General features: G+C 47.9%; 1 protein-coding gene across 2 annotated transcripts in view; it reads left to right on the forward strand.

The window, feature by feature from the left end:
• ADGRD1 (adhesion G protein-coupled receptor D1) overlaps positions 1-18503 on the forward strand; it is a 104072-nt gene that overhangs the window by 61317 nt on the left and 24252 nt on the right. For both annotated transcript variants that reach the window (XM_063173272.1, XM_063173273.1), the window contains 5 exons: positions 5221-5324; positions 7950-8061; positions 12166-12319; positions 14078-14144; positions 15038-15104. In XM_063173272.1, the coding sequence (XP_063029342.1) occupies positions 5221-5324; positions 7950-8061; positions 12166-12319; positions 14078-14144; positions 15038-15104 (504 nt within the window). The remainder of the gene's footprint in view (positions 1-5220; positions 5325-7949; positions 8062-12165; positions 12320-14077; positions 14145-15037; positions 15105-18503) is intronic.

Genomic DNA, 18503 nt, shown 5'->3' on the forward strand with positions numbered 1-18503 from the left:
AAAACCATTAGCTTCGTCAGCCAAGGCCAGCGTTTTAATGTCTCTGAGACACTCAGGCTGCCAAAGTTAATTATTCATCCTTTTCTTAATTGGATTCAGATTACAATTTAAAGGTACAACTCCAGTGGGTTTGGCTGTGACTGTTCCCCAGGAGATGCTCAGGGAGGATGTTCAGGTTTGCAGAGGGTTTGGGGGCATTTCAGTGCTGGGCAGCCCCTGCAGATCTGTCAGATAATAAACAGGGAGATCCATCTGCACTGCAGGGAATTTCCTGTGGGATGCAAAGCTGACCAAAAGGGAGATGAAAATCCAACCCATTTTTCTGTTTGGACTTAGGGCAGAATGCAGTTGTCATGGCATTTCCAGCAGTGAAAAATACCTGGTTTAATGAAATTTATCCACTCATGGGCACATGCAGAGATATCCTGGGCTGTGCCAGGGAGTGAGGCTGAAATACCAACCAGGGCAGTGATCTCCTCCTCAGCTTGCAGGACTCATTTTTAAGGCTGTGAAACCTTCTTTGGTTCAAGAATTTGCCTTTTTCTGGAGGATGAATTGTTTTTCAGAAAGGAGATTTCTAAAGCAGTTTGGACAGCGAAATTACTGCTTTTTGTGTCTAAATAGTGAAGCTGTAACTTGGTACAGCTGTCAGGATCAGCTATGACAAGGCCTGGTTGAGGTATTTGAGCTTTGTCTGATGTGTGACCTCTGAAGGCAGAAATAGACAGATGATTTGCAGTATGTGAAGGGAAAATTTTAGGTTAGAAGTGCCTTCCTTTGGAGAAAGCCAGAAGTTCACTCTTTGCCAAGCCGAAGAGTGCAGCCAGTGGCCTGAGAGGTGAATAATTTGGCAAGGGACAGGGACAGGAGGGCAATGTGCCCTGGAAAAAGGGAGCCCAGGCAGGTGCTCTGGGGCTGCTGTGCTCCTCTGTGTGGTCACTCAGTAACTACACATAAATAAGGAGCTTTTCTCCTCTGGACACAAACCATTTTCCCCGTGGAGCCTACTGAATAAGGCTTTCAGCCTGCATGACCTTTCCCAGCTCCTCCAGATACAAAAGTACCATCTCATTATCGTAATATATTTTCATCTCCCTTGCAGTTATTTATAAACAGAGGGGTTAGATATCACTTTCTTTTTTTTTTTTTTTTTTTTTTTTTTCCTGTGAACAGCATTATAAATGAAGGATTTGTACTTGCAGTCTGAGCTGGTGTGTTTCCAGGAGCATTTCTCAGCTTGCTTGTGAGGCAGTTTTTGCTTGCTTGCCTGTGAGTGCCCAAAACAGAAGTGTTGAGCAGCAGTAACTGCTGTTAGGAGGGAGAGCAGGGCTGGGGCAGCGGGCAGTGCCCCGGGAGGGAGGATCTGCTCCATCCCTGCTTTGGCCAGGCTCCCAGCAGCGCCCAGGGATGGTGCAGCCTAGGCTGAGAGGGTGGGAGGAATTTTCCATTTTACCTTGTCAAAGCCGAGGCTCAGAAACATCTGTCTCTTAGTGCTGGTGGTTGCTGACACTCCTGACTGCGCGAGCTTGTTTCCTGGCTTTTCAGGGTAAAAGAATGACCATATCAATGCAAGGAAGCTAAACATCTTAGAAGAAAGGAATAATTTAATGTAGATTGGGACAAGTGTGAGAATCAGGCTCATGGGATGACTTCACAGCTTGCTCGATGTTTTATTTTGTACTTTTAAATGCTATTTTCCTTAATAACAGCATTACAGCTTGATTAGAGTTTTTGTGCTGACTACAAAAACATCCCAAATCACTGTTTTACATTCCACATCATGCAGGAAGTCTGTAAACTTTCAAAAAGACAAACTGAGGTAAGGTAAAATCAGCCCTTATCAGAGCACTGGAATTAATTGAAAGAGTTTCTTAATTAATGAGGCCCAAGGCTTTGACAACCCAGGTACTTCCAACAAATTGCTCCTTGTTATACCCTCAGATGGGAACACACCACATCCAGATGTTCAGGGACAGCTGGGTTGGGAGGTGTGTGGGGCTCTGATGTCTTTAAATACAAATTCTTTTTCCTCCTTCGCCACAGCCCTGCAGTGAGGCTGCACACCCTGGAGATCATCCCAAGCCTGGTTTTGTGCTCTTTCGTGTGCTTTTTCCTGTTCTTTCCCTGCAGTTCACACCTGCACGGGCAGGACCTGCTCTCAGCCCTTGTGCAGCCATCCCTCCATCCTGCAATCATGCAGGTTATTTCAAGTTGCAGTGAATCTTTGTACATTTTTGTTGTAGAAGAGATTATTTTTTTTTCCCTTTTTCATTTCTAAGTCATAGAGGATTCACATTTTGTCTTGCCCTGCAGGGGTTTCTGGAGAAAGACTGAATTAAAACCCAGAGACAGAGTTTCTTAGAAACACGACATCAAAGAAATTGGAGAGAAAAAATATCTATGTGATCATTATCTTCTTTTGGATTACTGTGGGAAAAACCAAACAGTTTGTTTTTTGGGGGGATGGAACACCTTTCCCACATGGAAAGAACTGGGTTTGTTCAGCCTGGAGAGGAGAGGGCTCCAGGCTGATCTGACTGTGCCTTTCCAGCACCTGGAGGTCCTGCAAGATGGAGAGGAGCAGTTCACAGGAGCAGGCAGTGGCAGGAAAGGGGGAATGGCTTCAAAGGGGAGGAGGGGAGGTTTAGAGCAGACATTGGGAAGGAATTGTTCCCTGTGAGGGTGGGCAGCCCTGGCACAGGTGCCCAGAGCAGCTGGGGCTGCCCCTGGATCCCTGCAGTGCCCAAGGCCAGGCTGGACAGGGCTGGGAGCACCTGGGACAGTGGGAGGTGTCCCTGGGACAGTGGGAGGTGTCCCTGCCACGGCAGGGGTGGCCCTGGGTGGGCTCTGAGGTCCCTTCCAACCCAGCCTTTCTGTGATTTTTGCCCATTTTCCCTGGTTTGCTCCTCAAACCCTCTGCATTTGTCGGTGACAGTAAGGGCACTGCGCTGCTCTGAGATCTCTGCCAGGGCAAACACCAAGACAGAGCACTGGAAATCTGAATTCTCCCTGAGCAGAGAAACTCTCCAGGGAACATTTTCTGGCTTAAGGACTGCTGAGAAATACTGATTTCAGAGTGGCTTTACATCTGAAAAGCCTCCTCAGCTCCCCTCCTTCTCCTGCAGAATGGTGAGCCACCTGCAGCCAGGGAAAAGGGTGGAGGCACCAGGAAATAAGGTCCATGCATTTTGGACATGAATGTACTTGATGAGGAAATCACTTCCAAACTGCTCCATTTGCCACACAGATTATTCCTATTTCAGGAATATTCTGTGCAGAATGCCTGTGCATGCCTGCTTTGGGGGATGAGGGATGACAGCATCTCTTTTGTAGGAATTATCTGGAGCTTTAAAGCTGTTCCAGTACACAGAACTCTTTTGTTTCTGTAATTGATGCTGTCCAGTCAGGGAAAAGAAATGTGTCTTTGGCTGGAAAAGAAAAAATACTCAAGAGCTGCATCGTATTTCCTAGGAACAGGAACACCATAGCAACAGTTGTCTTTCAGTGCATCCCTTCAAGGCTCTCGGATTGCTGAGCTCTTCTGCTGGAAACCCAGCACATGTGAGCTTGGCAGATGATTATGCTAAAAACACACCTACACAACACATCTTTTTGTCTGTCTTTGTTTTCCCATGACCACATGGCATGTTATTTCTCTCCTGTAAAAGGAATTTTAATGGGGAGTTTATTGGCTGAGCTGCTTCGGTTTGATAATCTCTGATGGAATACTTCATTTGGGTGGGAAGTTTTATTGTGTGTGTGTGTAAAATAATAGAAAATCCCAAACATATGTGAAAGACTAGTTTTTATTAGATAAATGTGCTGTAGAAAAGTTTTGGAAAGATATAATTCCTTTTAGTATTTTTTTCAGCTTGGAATTTAATTAATAGCAAATTGAGATTGAAACAATAACACAGTATCTCAAGCATCATAATTAAGACTTTTTGATTAATTTTTTCCCTTCAGTTTATGAAAATGTCAAGTCTATCCAAAATCGAGTCAGGAAAAATGTTTGAAAATTCTTCTAGGATGAGAAAGCTTTTTCCTGCCTAGCTCTGTTCTACTTTTTACATATTAATACTGCTTGGCTCCCTTTGCTGGGTGGGGCTCTTTTGTCATTCTTTTATGAGAACTTGCATGGAAAGTTAAAACACATGCTGATTAATCTAGGATGAGTGGCCAAACCACCCTGTCCTGCCTGCATTGACCCTGTCCAGGTCTAACACAGATCCTGGTGAAGTTACAGTTCAGATGTTCCTAACAATTGCATTACGTCCACAGGAGATGCCAGCAGGCAGAGGCTGAGAGCAGAGCTTTGCCCTCCTGCTGCTCACACTGGGTCTGTGCTGGGTTTCCATGCTGGAGTGCCAGCCCAGCTCCCTCAGCAGGCACTGCAGCTCCATCCATTGCACAGAGCCAGTGATGGGTCTGTCGTTTCAATGGCTGTGAACGGCTCTGGTGGGTGGGTTCCCTCGTTTGGGTTCTCTGGCTTGCTGGGCTCCCTGCACGGCAGTGCTTGCACAGGCATGGGAATCACTGGGAGCATCCCTGGGAGAGAGCATCCCTGCAGTGTCAGTGCCAGTATCCCTGTGAGCATCACTGCCAGTATCACTGTAGGCATCACTGAGAGCATTGCTGCTGCATCCCTGGGAGCATCACTGCAGTGTCAGTGCCAGTATCCCTGTGAGCATCACTGTAGGCATCACTGAGAGCTTTGCTGCTGCATCCCTGTGAGCATCACTGCAGTATCAGTGCTAGTATCATTGTAGGCATCACTGAGAGCATTGCTGCTGCATCCCTGGGAGCATCCCTGTGAGCATCTCGGGGCCCTGCCAGTTGCTGGGCTGAGCTGCCCAGGCTGCCCAAGCCCTGCAGCCACAGCAGGAACTGCTGCTGCTGAGGATCTGGACAGGGACACTGTGGGCAGGGCTGGTTGTGCTGAGTGTGACATCAACTCGCAGCTCTGTTCTGGTCTCTCTCTGTGTGACACCAGCTCACAGCTGTGTTCTGGTCTCTCTCTGTGTGACATCAACTCGCAGCTCTGTTCTGGTCTCTCTCTGTGTGACACCAGCTCAGAGCTGTGTTCTGGTCTCTCTGTGTGACACCATCTCACAGCTGTGTTCTGGTCTCTCTGTGTGACACCAGCTCACGGCTGTGTTCTGCTCTCTCTGTGCCCAGTGTGACCCCAGCTCACAGCTCTGCTCTCTCTCCTCGCTGCAGCTGACGAGAGAACACCAGGTGGCCCTCTCCTCCATCACTTACATCGGCTGTGCTCTGTCCATCCTCTGCCTGACGATCACCCTGGTCACGTTCGCCGTGCTGTCGTGAGTAATTTCAACTTCATCCCTGCTGGGCAGCCAGCACTCAGCAGGGCAGGCAGGACCCCTTCAGCTGCTCAGGATAAAACAAAGGCTATTAATTCTACAACCTTCCTTAATTAGATCCTGCACATGTATTTGTAACACTTGGTTGATTATTTCTAAATTACTTTCATTTCCTGAAATGGGATGGTCTTTATATAGCCAGCTATTTCAATCTTGTGAGAGATTTTGATTTTTTTTTTAGCTGTCCATGCTTTGCTATAGTTCAGGAACCTTGCAAAGAGCCTTGTAGGAGGCCTTGGTCTGGACTGGGTTGCTCAGGGTACACAGACAGCCCTTTCTGCTGTTCCCCTGCCCTGTCTGTGAGGCAGGGTGTGCAGAAAGGAATGCCCAGTAAGGAAGTCTCAGTCCCTGGCTGCCTGACTTTATTTTCACACAGCTTGTACACAATTACCTCATGCAGCCCACGTTTATGTTCAAGTGTCTCGCTGTTCTCCACCAGGCTGCTTTTCTGCGGCGCTTTACTGGGGTGAGGGACACTGTAAGCAGTGTGAAATTCTCTCCATGGCTCGTGGTTAGGAACCTCTGCCCCTCCTGCCCAGAGCAGGGCAGCCCTGTGAGGGCTCTCTGTGCTGGGAAGGTTTCTGCCCCAGGGCACCCAGGATCTTTATTCCTATTTATGTTCCCCTGGTGACAAATGAGTTTGAGGCCCAGCCGGGCTTCATGCAAACATTTCTGGAAAAAAGCCTTCACGAGGGTTTGTGTCTAAATAAGAAACAGGAAACCTGACTAAGGGTGAAGTAACTTGTCCAAGGCTGCAGCACTTTGGGAGTACAGCAAGGAGTGGGATTCTTGTCTCCTTTCACACACTAAACCATATTGTTCTCACTTAAGGGTTTGATTCTTGTTTTCTTGTATTTTGGACATCCTGTTAAGAGGCCAGTTTCTAGGGAAAAGGACTAGCTGAATCTCAGTAAACTGATTGCAATGCTTGTTTTTTTTTCCAGACCCCATATTATTTCCAAGTTTCAAGATCTGTGTTGGTCATACTTGGATTAAGGGCATAACGTGTGGCAAAATCCACTCTAAATAAGTCAAACATCTGCCTACCTGACATTGTGCTGTTGGCATGTTTGGGCTAAGGGGAATGATCTGCTCCACTTTAGTCTGAGGGCAAAATTGGATGTTGGAGTGTTTAGAAATGAAAAGGGAGCAAAAGGAGGAGGTGTTGCTGCAGCAGGGCTGAAAACTCCTCAAGCAGCTGGAGGCAAACAAGACTTGGAAGAGAGCTTGGAGCCAGCTGACTGTCACAGGGTTAAGACCCCACCTACATACAGCATCCTTCAAACTGCCAATTGAAAATAATTTGATTATCTTTTCACTGGAGAGCAGGGTCTCGTTAAGCAGCTGAAGTGGAATTTTGCAATGTGGTGTTGGATGACTGTGACATAAGTGCAGAAGAATCTGGCAAGTTCTTTGCTTCTCCATGTGCTGGCAAGGGCAGCCCCTTCCCGGGGGGCAGTGGGTTGGGTGGCACTGCCCAGCCTGTGGCACATGGAGCCACTCAGAACAGAGCCACTGGCACCACGCAGAGCATCCTCGAGTTACTTTTGGGATCTCAGCACTTCTTGTGCTCTCCCTCTTCGTTCCCGTTCCATGGAGCAGGGCGGCAGGAGGGGGCAGTGGAATAGGAACCTGTTATCACCAGCACTGTTTGTTTTTCAAAGGGAACAGAATTTAAGGCAAGCCTGAGATGTTCAGATCAATGTTTTTGTTTTCTGTTTCTTATTTTGGGATGAGAACAGAAACACGAGGTCAGCAGACTTCCAGGAAAGCCTGTTCTTGTTGGATTTCCAGCTGGTTTCTGAAAAGCCAAGGGAGATATTTTCAAATGATGTTGAAACCGCAGTCAGGTTCCTGTCAAGGCAGGCACTGCCCATCTGTGTACGGAGCTATTTTTCTCAGAGGTTATATTTGTACAAATCAGAGCAGGAACCAATGTCGTTTCCCAGACAGGCGAATACCAACAAAATAAACCCAGGAGCTCTGGCACAGAGCGGGCACAGGTGCCACGTGCTTTCTGTGAGGTGTGAGCTCCTTGTCAGCCCAGCGCCCTCCAGGACCAAGCCCTTGCTGATATTCTGTCACTGGCCATCGCTTTGCCATGTGCAGGTGCATGTTCTGTGCCTGCAGGGGACAGAGGGATGCCCTGCTCAGGTGCTGCCCACGGAGGGATGCCCTGCCCAGGTGCTGCCCACGGAGGGATGCCCTGCCCAGGCGCTGCCCACAGAGGGATGCCCTGCCCAGGCGCTGCCCACAGAGGGATGCCCTGCCCAGGTGCTGCCCACAGAGGGATGCCCTGCCCAGGCGCTGCCCACAGAGGGATGCCCTGCCCAGGTGCTGCCCACGGAGGGATGCCCTGCCCAGGTGCTGCCCACGGAGGGATGCCCTGCTCAGGTGCTGCCCACGGAGGGATGCCCTGCCCAGGTGCTGCCCACGGAGGGATGCCCTGCCCAGGCGCTGCCCACGCTGCTGGCAGGAGGGCTGCAGAGGCCCCGGGGGCACCCCAGCCAGACCAGGAGCCCGTCCAGTGCCCCGTGGCCGTGCTGAGTGTTTCTGTGCCCGCAGGTCTGTCAGCACCATCCGCAACCAGCGCTACCACATCCACGCCAACCTGTCGAGCGCCGTGCTGCTGGCCCAGGCCCTGCTGCTGGCCAGCTTCCAGTTCAGCCCCGCAACCGTGAGTCTCGGGGGTCCTGGGCAGCCCCGGGCAGGGTGGGACACGGGCACGGCCGGGGGAGATCTGTCTCTAACATGCCCTAGCCAGAAACCATCCTGCTGCAGGGGAGCTCCTCGGGCAGGGCACCAGCTCTAAACCATTAAACTGGCACCCAAAACAGCCCAGTTAGAGCAAGACAAATAGGCCAAGTTAACTGCATCACATACCACTACACCCAATTTCTTTCCCCTGTTAATTTTAAAAACCCGATTTAAAGTGACATGAGGTCTTTGATGGAAAGTTCCACCTCAAAAGGAGAAGCAAAACCTGATTTTACAATAAACTTCCGCTGTGTTTGTGCTGGTAAAAACTCGGCTAGCCTTGTGACCAGCTGCTGTTGTTTTTCAGAAGCAGCCAGTGGTTTCTCTTATTGGGGGTGGTGGTGGTATTTTTTCTGAGTAGAAGTAAATATGAGGTTTGCACATTGTTCATTTTGCCAATACAACAGCTACCTAAATTTATATTCAGCTCAAATGGGATCCCTTGAATTTCTGCTACGTTTATAAATAACTGTAATGCCTGGTTTGCACAGGCAGTCATTACCTGAGGACCTAAAAGCACTGTGGAAAACTAAGTTCATATTCTTTTGCTGTTTAACATTCGGGTGGGTCCTGAATGAGTCATGCAATGTGCAAGGGAGAAAATGAGAGGGGATGGTTCAGAAGGAAAATGAAATTGAGACATTGGAGAGCAGCAAAAGATGAAACTGAAGACAGTAGAAACCAGGCATGAAAATAATCCTCTTTAAGTAGAGAGCTAAAACCCCGTTGAAAGGACATGGGCTCGAGGGCAATGGACGGTTCACCCAGCATGACAGCGTCAGGTATTCTCACAGGGCTTTCTTTTTCACCCATCCCAAATTGTCAGACAATTCGGCTGAGTCACTTCAGATGGTGTGTGAAAGCCTTGAAAGCCTCTTTGCAGCTGAGCAAGGCCAGCAGGGCCTCAGTCTGTTCCTGGGGTGGAGCTCCAGCTGTGCCCTGCTGTGGGGTGGGGTGGAGTTCCAGCTGTGTGCCCTGCTGTGGGATGGGATGGAGCTCCAGCTGTGTGCCCTGCTGTGGGATGGAGCTCCAGCTGTGCCCTGCTGTGGGATGGGATGGAGCTCCAGCTGTGCCCTGCTGTGGGATGGGATGGAGCTCCAGCTGTGCCCTGCTGTGGGGTGGAGCTCCAGCTGTGTGCCCTGCTGTGGGGTGGAGCTCCAGCTGTGTGCCCTGCTGTGGGGTGGAGCTCCAGCTGTGCCCTGCTGTGGGATGGAGCTCCAGCTGTGTCCTGCTGTGGGGTGGGATGGAGCTCCAGCTGTGTGCCCTGCTGTGGGGTGGAGCTCCAGCTGTGTGCCCTGCTGTGGGGTGGAGCTCCAGCTGTGCCCTGCTGTGGGGTGGGGTGGAGCTCCAGCTGTGTGCCCTGCTGTGGGGTGGAGCTCCAGCTGTGCCCTGCTGTGGGATGGAGCTCCAGCTGTGTGCCCTGCTGTGGGGTGGGGTGGAGCTCCAGCTGTGCCCTGCTGTGGGGTGGAGCTCCAGCTGTGTGCCCTGCTGTGGGGTGGGGTGGAGCTCCAGCTGTGCCCTGCTGTGGGGTGGAGCTCCAGCTGTGTGCCCTGCTGTGGGGTGGGGTGGAGCTCCAGCTGTGCCCTGCTGTGGGGTGGAGCTCCAGCTGTGTGCCCTGCTGTGGGGTGGAGTTCCAGCTGTGTGTCCTGCTGTGGGGTGGAGCTCCAGCTGTGTGCCCTGCTGTGGGGTGGAGTTCCAGCTGTGTGTCCTGCTGTGGGATGGAGCTCCAGCTGTGTGTCCTGCTGTGAGGTGGGATGGAGCTCCAGCTGTGTGCCCTGCTGTGGGGTGGAGGACCCACGTTCTCCAGGTACCGGCCCCAGAGCCACCCACGTTCACGACCTGCCTTGGTCACACTCAGGCCCTGCTTATTCCAGCTCGTGAAGCTCTCACACAGGCTCAGGCTGCAGTTGGGTGGGTGCAGATTTCCCCTTAAACCTGTCCCAAACCCACTTTGGTGCAATTGGGATGGTAGCACGAGGAAGTGAGAGCTGTTTTACACCCCAGGCTTTGGGAAATGAAATACTTCACAGAATCCAAGGATTTTTTAGCCTTGCCTCCTCTATAAGAGCTGTAATTGTTTGGGATAACTCTGTAAAGATCTGAGAGTTGACAGACCTGATGTAAATACTGTCTGCTGGGCTTTTATTTTTATGCTTTGTCCTCTTGGAGTCCGGGGGGTTGTGATTCATCCTTTATCGGTCTCCTGTCATTACCCACTCCTGACTAGCTCTGACAGCAGCCTAAATGCCTTTAATTGCAGCTGTAATTGGGCTGCTGAGCGGGTTTACAGAGAGAGGGAGGCAGTGTTTGCCCTGGCAGGTGTCAGTGTGTGCTCGGTGCCTGTGCCAGGGCTGCAGTGTGGGGCTGGGCTGTCTGGGTCCCCTGCAGGACCCTCTGTGCCCCCTGCCCGAGCTGGCATCGCCTCCTGCCCTGGGCCTGCCCGTCCTTTCCCCTCTCTGCCTTGGGGATGTTGCAGCTTTGATTGCAGATATGGCACACAGCATCCCCTGCTATTCTCAGATGCGTTATTTAATGATTTACAATTCATTCTGCAGCCATTTTTCTTTTGTAGAATAACAGTGGATTTTTTTTTCTTTTGTAGGATAATAATGATTTTTAACCATAAAGCTCTATCTTCACAAACAGGACTTTAAACTTTCAAGTACACCTAATTTATTAATTTATTTATGAAAATCTGGTCATTGACACCTATCTTCAATAGTTATCTGATCATGACATATTCCAGGAAGGCAATTCGTCCCAAAATTAGGATGTCTTTTTGTGTCTTTATATTATTGAGACACAGGAAAATGAAAATTGAAGTATAAGGTGTCAGCCAGCCCTGACACCTTATACTTCAGCACAACCAGGAAAATCTAATGTCTCTACTATCTGCAGTTCTGGATTGGGGTATTTATCTCTTTCTCACTCAATACTCCTGCCTGGAATTGCTGGAAACATCCAAAAGGAGAGGTGAAACAAGCTGCTTTTGTTTGTGATATAGCTGTAAAATTACCTATCTGTTTTAAGACTGTCCTCAGGAAAGAAATGACAAATATTGTCTGGCCTTTCTGAAAGCCTGCTTCGCCTTCTCATCAGCAATAGCAGGACAGACCTTGCTGCTGGCTGGGCTGCTTTCTCTATTTGCACAGACCCTCCAGCTGTCGCCTCTAGGAGCAGCAGGAGCAAGGTCTGCCTTTTTACAGGTGTTCTGCTAAAAGTGGGTGTTTCACAGGTGCAGCAGGAGAGACATGCTTGGGTTCAGTGTGTGAAGGCTCAGCTCCTCAGTGCTTTTACAGAAGGCAATTTTGCCATATAACAGTAACTGCTAAGCAATAATTAGGGCAAAAAACCTCACCAGAAGGAGCAGCAACTTTGCTATGGGTTTTATGTAAAATCTGCAAGCAGGTATTACACAAAATTCTATACAGACCAACCTCCTGCTAATTCACTGCGTGCCATTTTTCTGCTGCTTTGTGATTCATATTGTTTGGCTACTCTAAAGTTGGAAAATATCCATTTGACAGAACTAGCCTGGACGTCAGCTTTATGTTGCATTTAGATTTTTGTGGACTAATCTTCTGGTAGAAATCAAAAGGCATTAAAGTGGATTTTATAGCCTTATGATAAAATTAACTGGAAAGGCTCTTACAGCTTTTGTCAATAAGCTAATCTGGTTTAATAATATGTCACTGAACTTTGTGAAATACTAGACCACATACAGACCTCACTTACACAAATTAACCCCAAATGTATTGCTTTTGAACACAAGTAGTTGCATTGGATTTGCATTAGAATGTCCTTGCTCTAGTCTGGGCAGGAAAGCCTCCATTTTCATTGCACTACCAAGTCCCAACATTTCAAATGCAATAGAAAAATGAAATTGTATATTGCTTTCTAAGACAGTTTTACTCCAGTGATTTAGCATTTAGCCTGTAAATGTCTATAGAAGTTAAAAAAAAAAAGAAAACTGATGTGACTGTATCACAAAGAAGTAATGTATTCATTTTTACTCCCAATTTAGCTGCCTTGCAAGATATTGGCCATTCTCCTTCATTTTTTCTTCCTGAGTGCATTTGCCTGGATGCTGGTGGAAGGATTTCATCTTTACAGCATGGTGATCAAAGTATTTGGGTCAGAAGAAAGCAAGCACTTATATTATTATGGAATTGGATGGGGTAAGCATTTAGTAGCTGCTTACTTTAAGTCTCCTCACTATAGGACGAGATTATGTTCAGAAGCACATTTGAAATCGTCATCTTATGATCACAGTTTGCCTTACTGAGAGCAGGTCTGTTGGATGAGGAAATGCAGAATTGTTCTGGCTGCAGTCAGACCCCAAAAGGTGCAGCCCTCGAGCCAGCCCAGTGCAGGGAAAGCCACAACCTCTGCAGACCAGAGCAGATCAGACCAGACCAGACCCTGATTGTCACATCAGGGCAGCTCCTGGGCAGGGAACTCTCACCTCGCTGCTGTGCTCTTTCCTTGGTTCCAGCTCACACCAGTGGCTCGCTCCATCTGCATCCTGCACAGTCGTGCATGGAAAGCAGGCACGGGAGTGTCAGGAGATTGAAAAATGGCACAGGCACGGGAGTGTCAGGAGATTGCACGGGCTGGTGCTTTGCTGTAGCAAAGCGTCCTCGTCCCTCCGTTTGCGGGTGACAGAGTTTGTGGTGCTGGATGCTTTCCCACTTCAGCCACTTTCCTTTCCTGCAGAAACTGCCACAGAGTGGAGACTGGGTTCTGAGCTGTCAAATGACAGAAATTCCATAATTTCCTGTTATTTGTTGCCCAGATCTGATGTAGCACAGCAGAAGAAAATCACAGAAAATGAACTCCCCAATATAAATTGGGAGAATATACTCATCCTCACCAAGCAAAGTAGATATTATCATTGGAGGGAAATACACTTCCTTTTGTGTCTAATGCTTCATATTTCTCAATAAATGATCATATTTCTCAATAAATGACATACTTAGCCTTTTAGAATTGATGTCCTAAAATTGTTTTGAATTATATGCCACAGAGTTTCTACAGCCTGTTTTTTTGTATTCTTTGGGGTTTTTCCTTGTAAAGAAGTCACAGAAGCTTTCAAAATACAATGCTTCTTGACTACTAAGGATACCCCATATTTATAAATATATATCTTCATATAAATATCTATAAATGTGCTTCTAGCTGCAGTTATTAAAGAATGAAAATACTTCTTCCAAAAATGATGCTTCTGACAGTACTGGAAAACTTTACATGATTTGTGAGGATGATAGTGGTAAAATTAGGCAGAAATTGCCTGTCAGAGAATTTTGTAAAACCCTCATGCAGAAAACCAAAAGAATTTAAAAAGAAAATTGATACTTTAAGCTATCATGTGTAATACTCTGTCTGGGACCTGTTTATTAAATTCTGTAAGATGATCAAAGCTCAAACCTTCACATTTTATTAAATCATACAGGAATTAGCAGGCAATCATTTAATATTTGAAGGGATGGCTTTCACTGCATTCAGAACTGCTGGCAGTAAATCTCTGGCCTCCTCTCCAGCTCCTGGCCTGGAATGAGGTGGCACAGCTGGACCTGGCAGTGGTTAAAGGAGGTTAAAATAAGGCTGAAACTGCTTCACATGTAGCGCTGCTTGGAGAGCAGGAGGCACAACGTCCATAAACCAAACCCGGGCTTGAACAGGACTGTGGTTCCCAGGGAAATTAGCACTGATCCCGTTTAACAGTTAAACTAGTTCTGTATTAAAAAGTCATTTTGTCTGACATCGCTTAATTAATGTTGGATTAAACAGCTGCAGGAGGATGTCAAGTTAGACTAAATTTGAAAATGGCTCTGAGCTGTTCATACAAAATTTAGCAGACCCTGCAGGGCTCACTGGAAGATGTGCTTTTATTCCTAATAATGCCTCTGGATCTGCCTTTCCCTGCCCTGCTGCAGGCTGCCCACTGGTGATCTGTGTCATTTCTGCCTCCTCGTCCCTGGACAGCTACGGAGAAAGTGGCAAGTGAGTATGGAAACGCCTCCCGCAGGCGCCATGGGGCTGGAAACCTGTAAATGTGTTAGCTGGGCTGTGGTGCTGCACATCCCCCTGAGGAGCAGCAGAGAGAGGATGACTTGTGTAGAGATGTTGTTAAACACAGAAGCCTCATGTCTGCTTCTCGCAGGGATGATGCACAGAAAGCTCCCGAGGTCTTTCCCTGCTTTTCACTCCTCAGTGAGCTCCCTGCTCAGGGGGAAAGCTTGCACCAAGATGAGAGAAATCATTGACTGAAGATATTCAATCTTCCAAAGAAAACTGCAGTTACACACCTGAAATCTGGAATGGACAATATCCAAAACGTTGAAAATTAATTTCCTTTCTGATTTAGGAAAAGAAGAGCAAATTTATCTGAAAAAACACCATATGATTTAATCCTAAAATAATTTCACAGGTGGTAAAGTGAAATCAGGGCTGTAAGAAGGGCCTGGTTATGTTTGCCAGCCCCTTCCCCACCAGCAGCCAGGGGAGGCAGGGGGGCTGCAATGAGAGAAATCCACTGCAATGAGACATTTCAGAGTGCTGCAGCCCTGAAACAGCCTGTAGCTGAGGACACCAGAGCAGCAAATTGCACATAAAGCATTTCCTCTCTTCCCATCTTTGCACTGCTGGGAGGGTGGGCTGGGGCAGAGAGGGGTCACTGGCTGTGTGACAAACCCAGGTGAGACCCACCTTGGGTCCCCAGTGTCAGGGGAGAAGGAGCCTTGTCCTGATGGGCTATCATTCTCTTGCTTTCAGAATTCATCACCTTCTTGCACTCTCTTTTGTCTGTCTTATAAGTTGGGGTTGTTTTCAAATAATGACATTGCTGATTAAATGCTGTGTGTGTTTCCTGTGGAACAACTCTGGTCTCCCTGCAGCTGCTGGCTCTCCCTGGAGGACGGAGCGATCTGGGCGTTTGTGGCACCAGCCATGTTTGTCATTCTGGTAGGTACAGGCAGGGCAGTCAGGTGGGTTTGCTGGGCTCAGGTAAGGCTGTCAGGTGGGTTTGCTGGGCTCAGGTAAGGCTGTCAGGTGAGTTTGCTGGGCTCAGGTAAGGCTGTCAGGTGGGTTTGTTGGGCTCAGGTAAGGCTGTCAGGTGGGTTTGCTGGGCTCAGGTAAGGCTGTCAGGTGAGTTTGTTGGGCTCAGGTAAGGCTGTCAGGTGGGTTTGTTGGGCTCAGGTAAGGCTGTCAGGTGGGTTTGTTGGGCTCAGGTAAGGCTGTCAGGTGAGTTTGCTGGGCTCAGGTAAGGCTGTCAGGTGGGTTTGCTGGGCTCAGGTAAGGCTGTCAGGTGAGTTTGTTGGGCTCAGGTAAGGCTGTCAGGTGAGTTTGTTGGGCTCAGGTAAGGCTGTCAGGTGGGTTTGCTGGGCTCAGGTAAGGCTGTCAGGTGGGTTTGTTGGGCTCAGGTAAGGCTGTCAGGTGAGTTTGCTGGGTTCAGGCAGGGCAGGGCTGTCCAGGTGAGTTTGCTGGGTCCGGCTCTGATGAGCTGCCCCTTCCCAGGGGTGCAGGGTCACAGCTGCAGGGCTGGCACACAAACACTCCACAGCAGGTGCTGAATGGTGCTCACACCTCCACAGCAGGTGCTGAATGGTGCTCACCTGTTAAATTGCAGGCAGTTGTAGCTGTGCTCACCCCAGGGGTCAGGAGTGTTTGCAGAGAGCCTGTGCCAGGTCAGCACCTCAGTTTGCATTCCAAGGTGTGTAGGCGTAGATGATTGGAGAGCAGTTAAAATAATCTAATATTCAAATGTCCCCTGCTCACATTAGCGGTGCTTTCTGGCCATTGCTCAGCACCAAAGGAAGCAGTGAGATGCTGTCAGTGGCACCAAACCTCCCCAGGCTGCTGCCCAAGCATGGTGTCACCAAAACACCCCAGGCAGTGAAATTCCCTCCTGAGCCAGCACAGGCTCCTGCAGTCTGCATGTGCAGCTGCCTGGCAGAGAAAGTGAGAGTTTAACTGGCTGGCTCTGACTTATGATATATAACATTTGTGCAGCTCAAATTATGTTCTTGTAGGGATGCAAATACTTTAAGAGAGAGAAAGAGTGAGCTCACAAGGTTGATCCATGTAGAGCAATTTGTTAAATAGTGTAAACCCAGCTCTGCCCAAAATAGCAGCAAGTGAGCTGACAAATTACCTCTCTGGGCATTGGAAATTCCAGCTGAAAAATGTGTTGGTGCCTATAGGGAAATAACAGGGCTAAACACTATCTGGTGTGTGTGCATGTGTGCCTGTGTTCTTTAAATAACAAATTAGCCACCAGCTGCATAAACTAGCATTTAAGTCTGAAAATACTTCTCAAAAAGCAGTTTTTGACTAGTTCAATCAGCAGTGTCTCTGCCAAGAAAGAGGATTATGCTGTGAGGAAAACAGGGGGTTGCTCCTTTCAGCTCCCAGTCCCCAGAGACCAGGCAGACACAGCCCATCCACATTTATCCTGCCCAGCTTCACAGGCACCCCAGACACCACGGAGCCTGAAGCAGAGGGATGGGGAGGAACACTCTCACACTCTTTTCTAGGCAGTAATTCACAGAACCTCCCAGCCCTACACAGATTCCCACACCAAATATGCTCCTTCTTTGGGGTTTGAGTCAAGGGATATGATGAAGGAAATAGTTCCCTCTATATGTATGTCTTTTGGCTTCTACCTGCATCTTAAGGCCCTTGAGATCACTGTCCCCCACACCCCAAACACAGCACACAAGGCTCTACATCATCCTCCTAAAGCAGCTGCACAAGAAGCCCTCGCAGTTAATTTGCAAACCAAACTGAGCTCAGCCCAAGTGTCTGGGACGTGTCTTCAGTCGAGGGGGAAACCCAACCTGACAAAGCGCCTGAATTTTTCACAGAAGACATTAAACTTCTGGCAGAAGGTTTGTTTGTTATCAGCCATGTGCTGCCTGGGTGTTTCCATGGATGGGGCAGAGTTCAGGGCGTTCTGTGTGCCTGGAGCAGACCTGGGCTGCAGGGGCAGAGCCTCTCTGTTCCTGTCCCTGTAAATTGGATTTTCCTGGTGCTGCAGTTGGAGTAAGCATTGGCAAGGCTCTGAGCCCAGCACAGAAATGGCTTTCTCAAATGTGCTCGCTACCACCTCAAAGGATTTACAGAGGTTATTCACAAAATATGATCTGGTAGCAAAAGGGAAAATGGTCCCAAGACCAGTGAATTTCACCTCTTATCTCTTAAAGCTGATTGAGCAACAGGCACACTTGAGGAGCTGGCAGTTCCACAGGATGGCCCTTGGATAAACTCAAGAGCCGTGGCAGAAATAAACTATTACAGATATGCTCTGATTCTACAGCACGTGATGATCTGCCCTCAGAAACCTAAAATAAAAAAGGGGTCAGAGGATTTGGAAAAAAACCCCAAGAAAATCATTATAATCAAATTTAAATACCTTTAATTCACCCTCTCGTCCTCAGAGTTGGAATATTTATGTCAAAGTAGAGGATGATTATCGAGTTTTAACTGAGGAACAGCACTTTCTTTGAAGTCTTCTCTTTCTTTTTGTTCTGTAGTTCAGGATAGTTTTGTTCTACCCTTGTTCTTGATGCTTTGTAGCTGATGGGCAACTTTGGACAGGAAGGGGGAAATATGTCTTTCACCTTCACATTGTCTACCTTTTTTTCTTTAAACTCAAGGTCTTTGCCCAGCAAGACAATCTTTGCCACATTTCCTTTAAGAGATAAAGATTTCCTTCTTCCTTCACCTGTGACTCCAGCACAAACTTTCCTTTGTTGAACATTTTCAGTGTTAGTCTTTTCAAGATTTCCTGCTTTTCTGTTGGGAATTCTTTTCATTTTATTGATGTTTCTGCTGGACCTGACATCAAAAAGAACGGAGCCTTTGAAGAGCACAGTTCAGATTTATCATATTTTTCTCACTGCTCTTTAAAATGGTCTTGTACCCAAGATTGACTGATCTGCAGTCAGGGTATTGATCTACAGTCAGGGTATTTATTGATTTACGATCAAGGTATTGATTTACAGTCAGGGTATTTACTGATTTACGATCAGGATATTGATTTACAGTCAGGGTACTGATTTAAAATCAGGGTATTTATAGATTTACAATCAGGGTATTGATTTTCAGGCAGGGTATTTATTGATTTTCAGTCAGGATATTGATTTACAGTCAGGGTACTGATTTACAATCATGGTATTGATTTACAGTCAGGGTATCGATTTACAATCAGGGTACCGATTTACACTCAGGGTACTGATTGACAGAGTATTGATTTACAGGCAGGGTATTGATTTACAGTCAGGTTATTGATTTACAGGCAGGGTACTGATTTACACTCAGGGCATTGATTTACAATCAGGGTATAAATTTACAGTCAGGCTA

The sequence above is a fragment of the Melospiza melodia genome, chromosome 20 (genome assembly GCF_035770615.1).
Source record: "Melospiza melodia melodia isolate bMelMel2 chromosome 20, bMelMel2.pri, whole genome shotgun sequence".
Lineage (NCBI taxonomy): Eukaryota > Metazoa > Chordata > Aves > Passeriformes > Passerellidae > Melospiza > Melospiza melodia.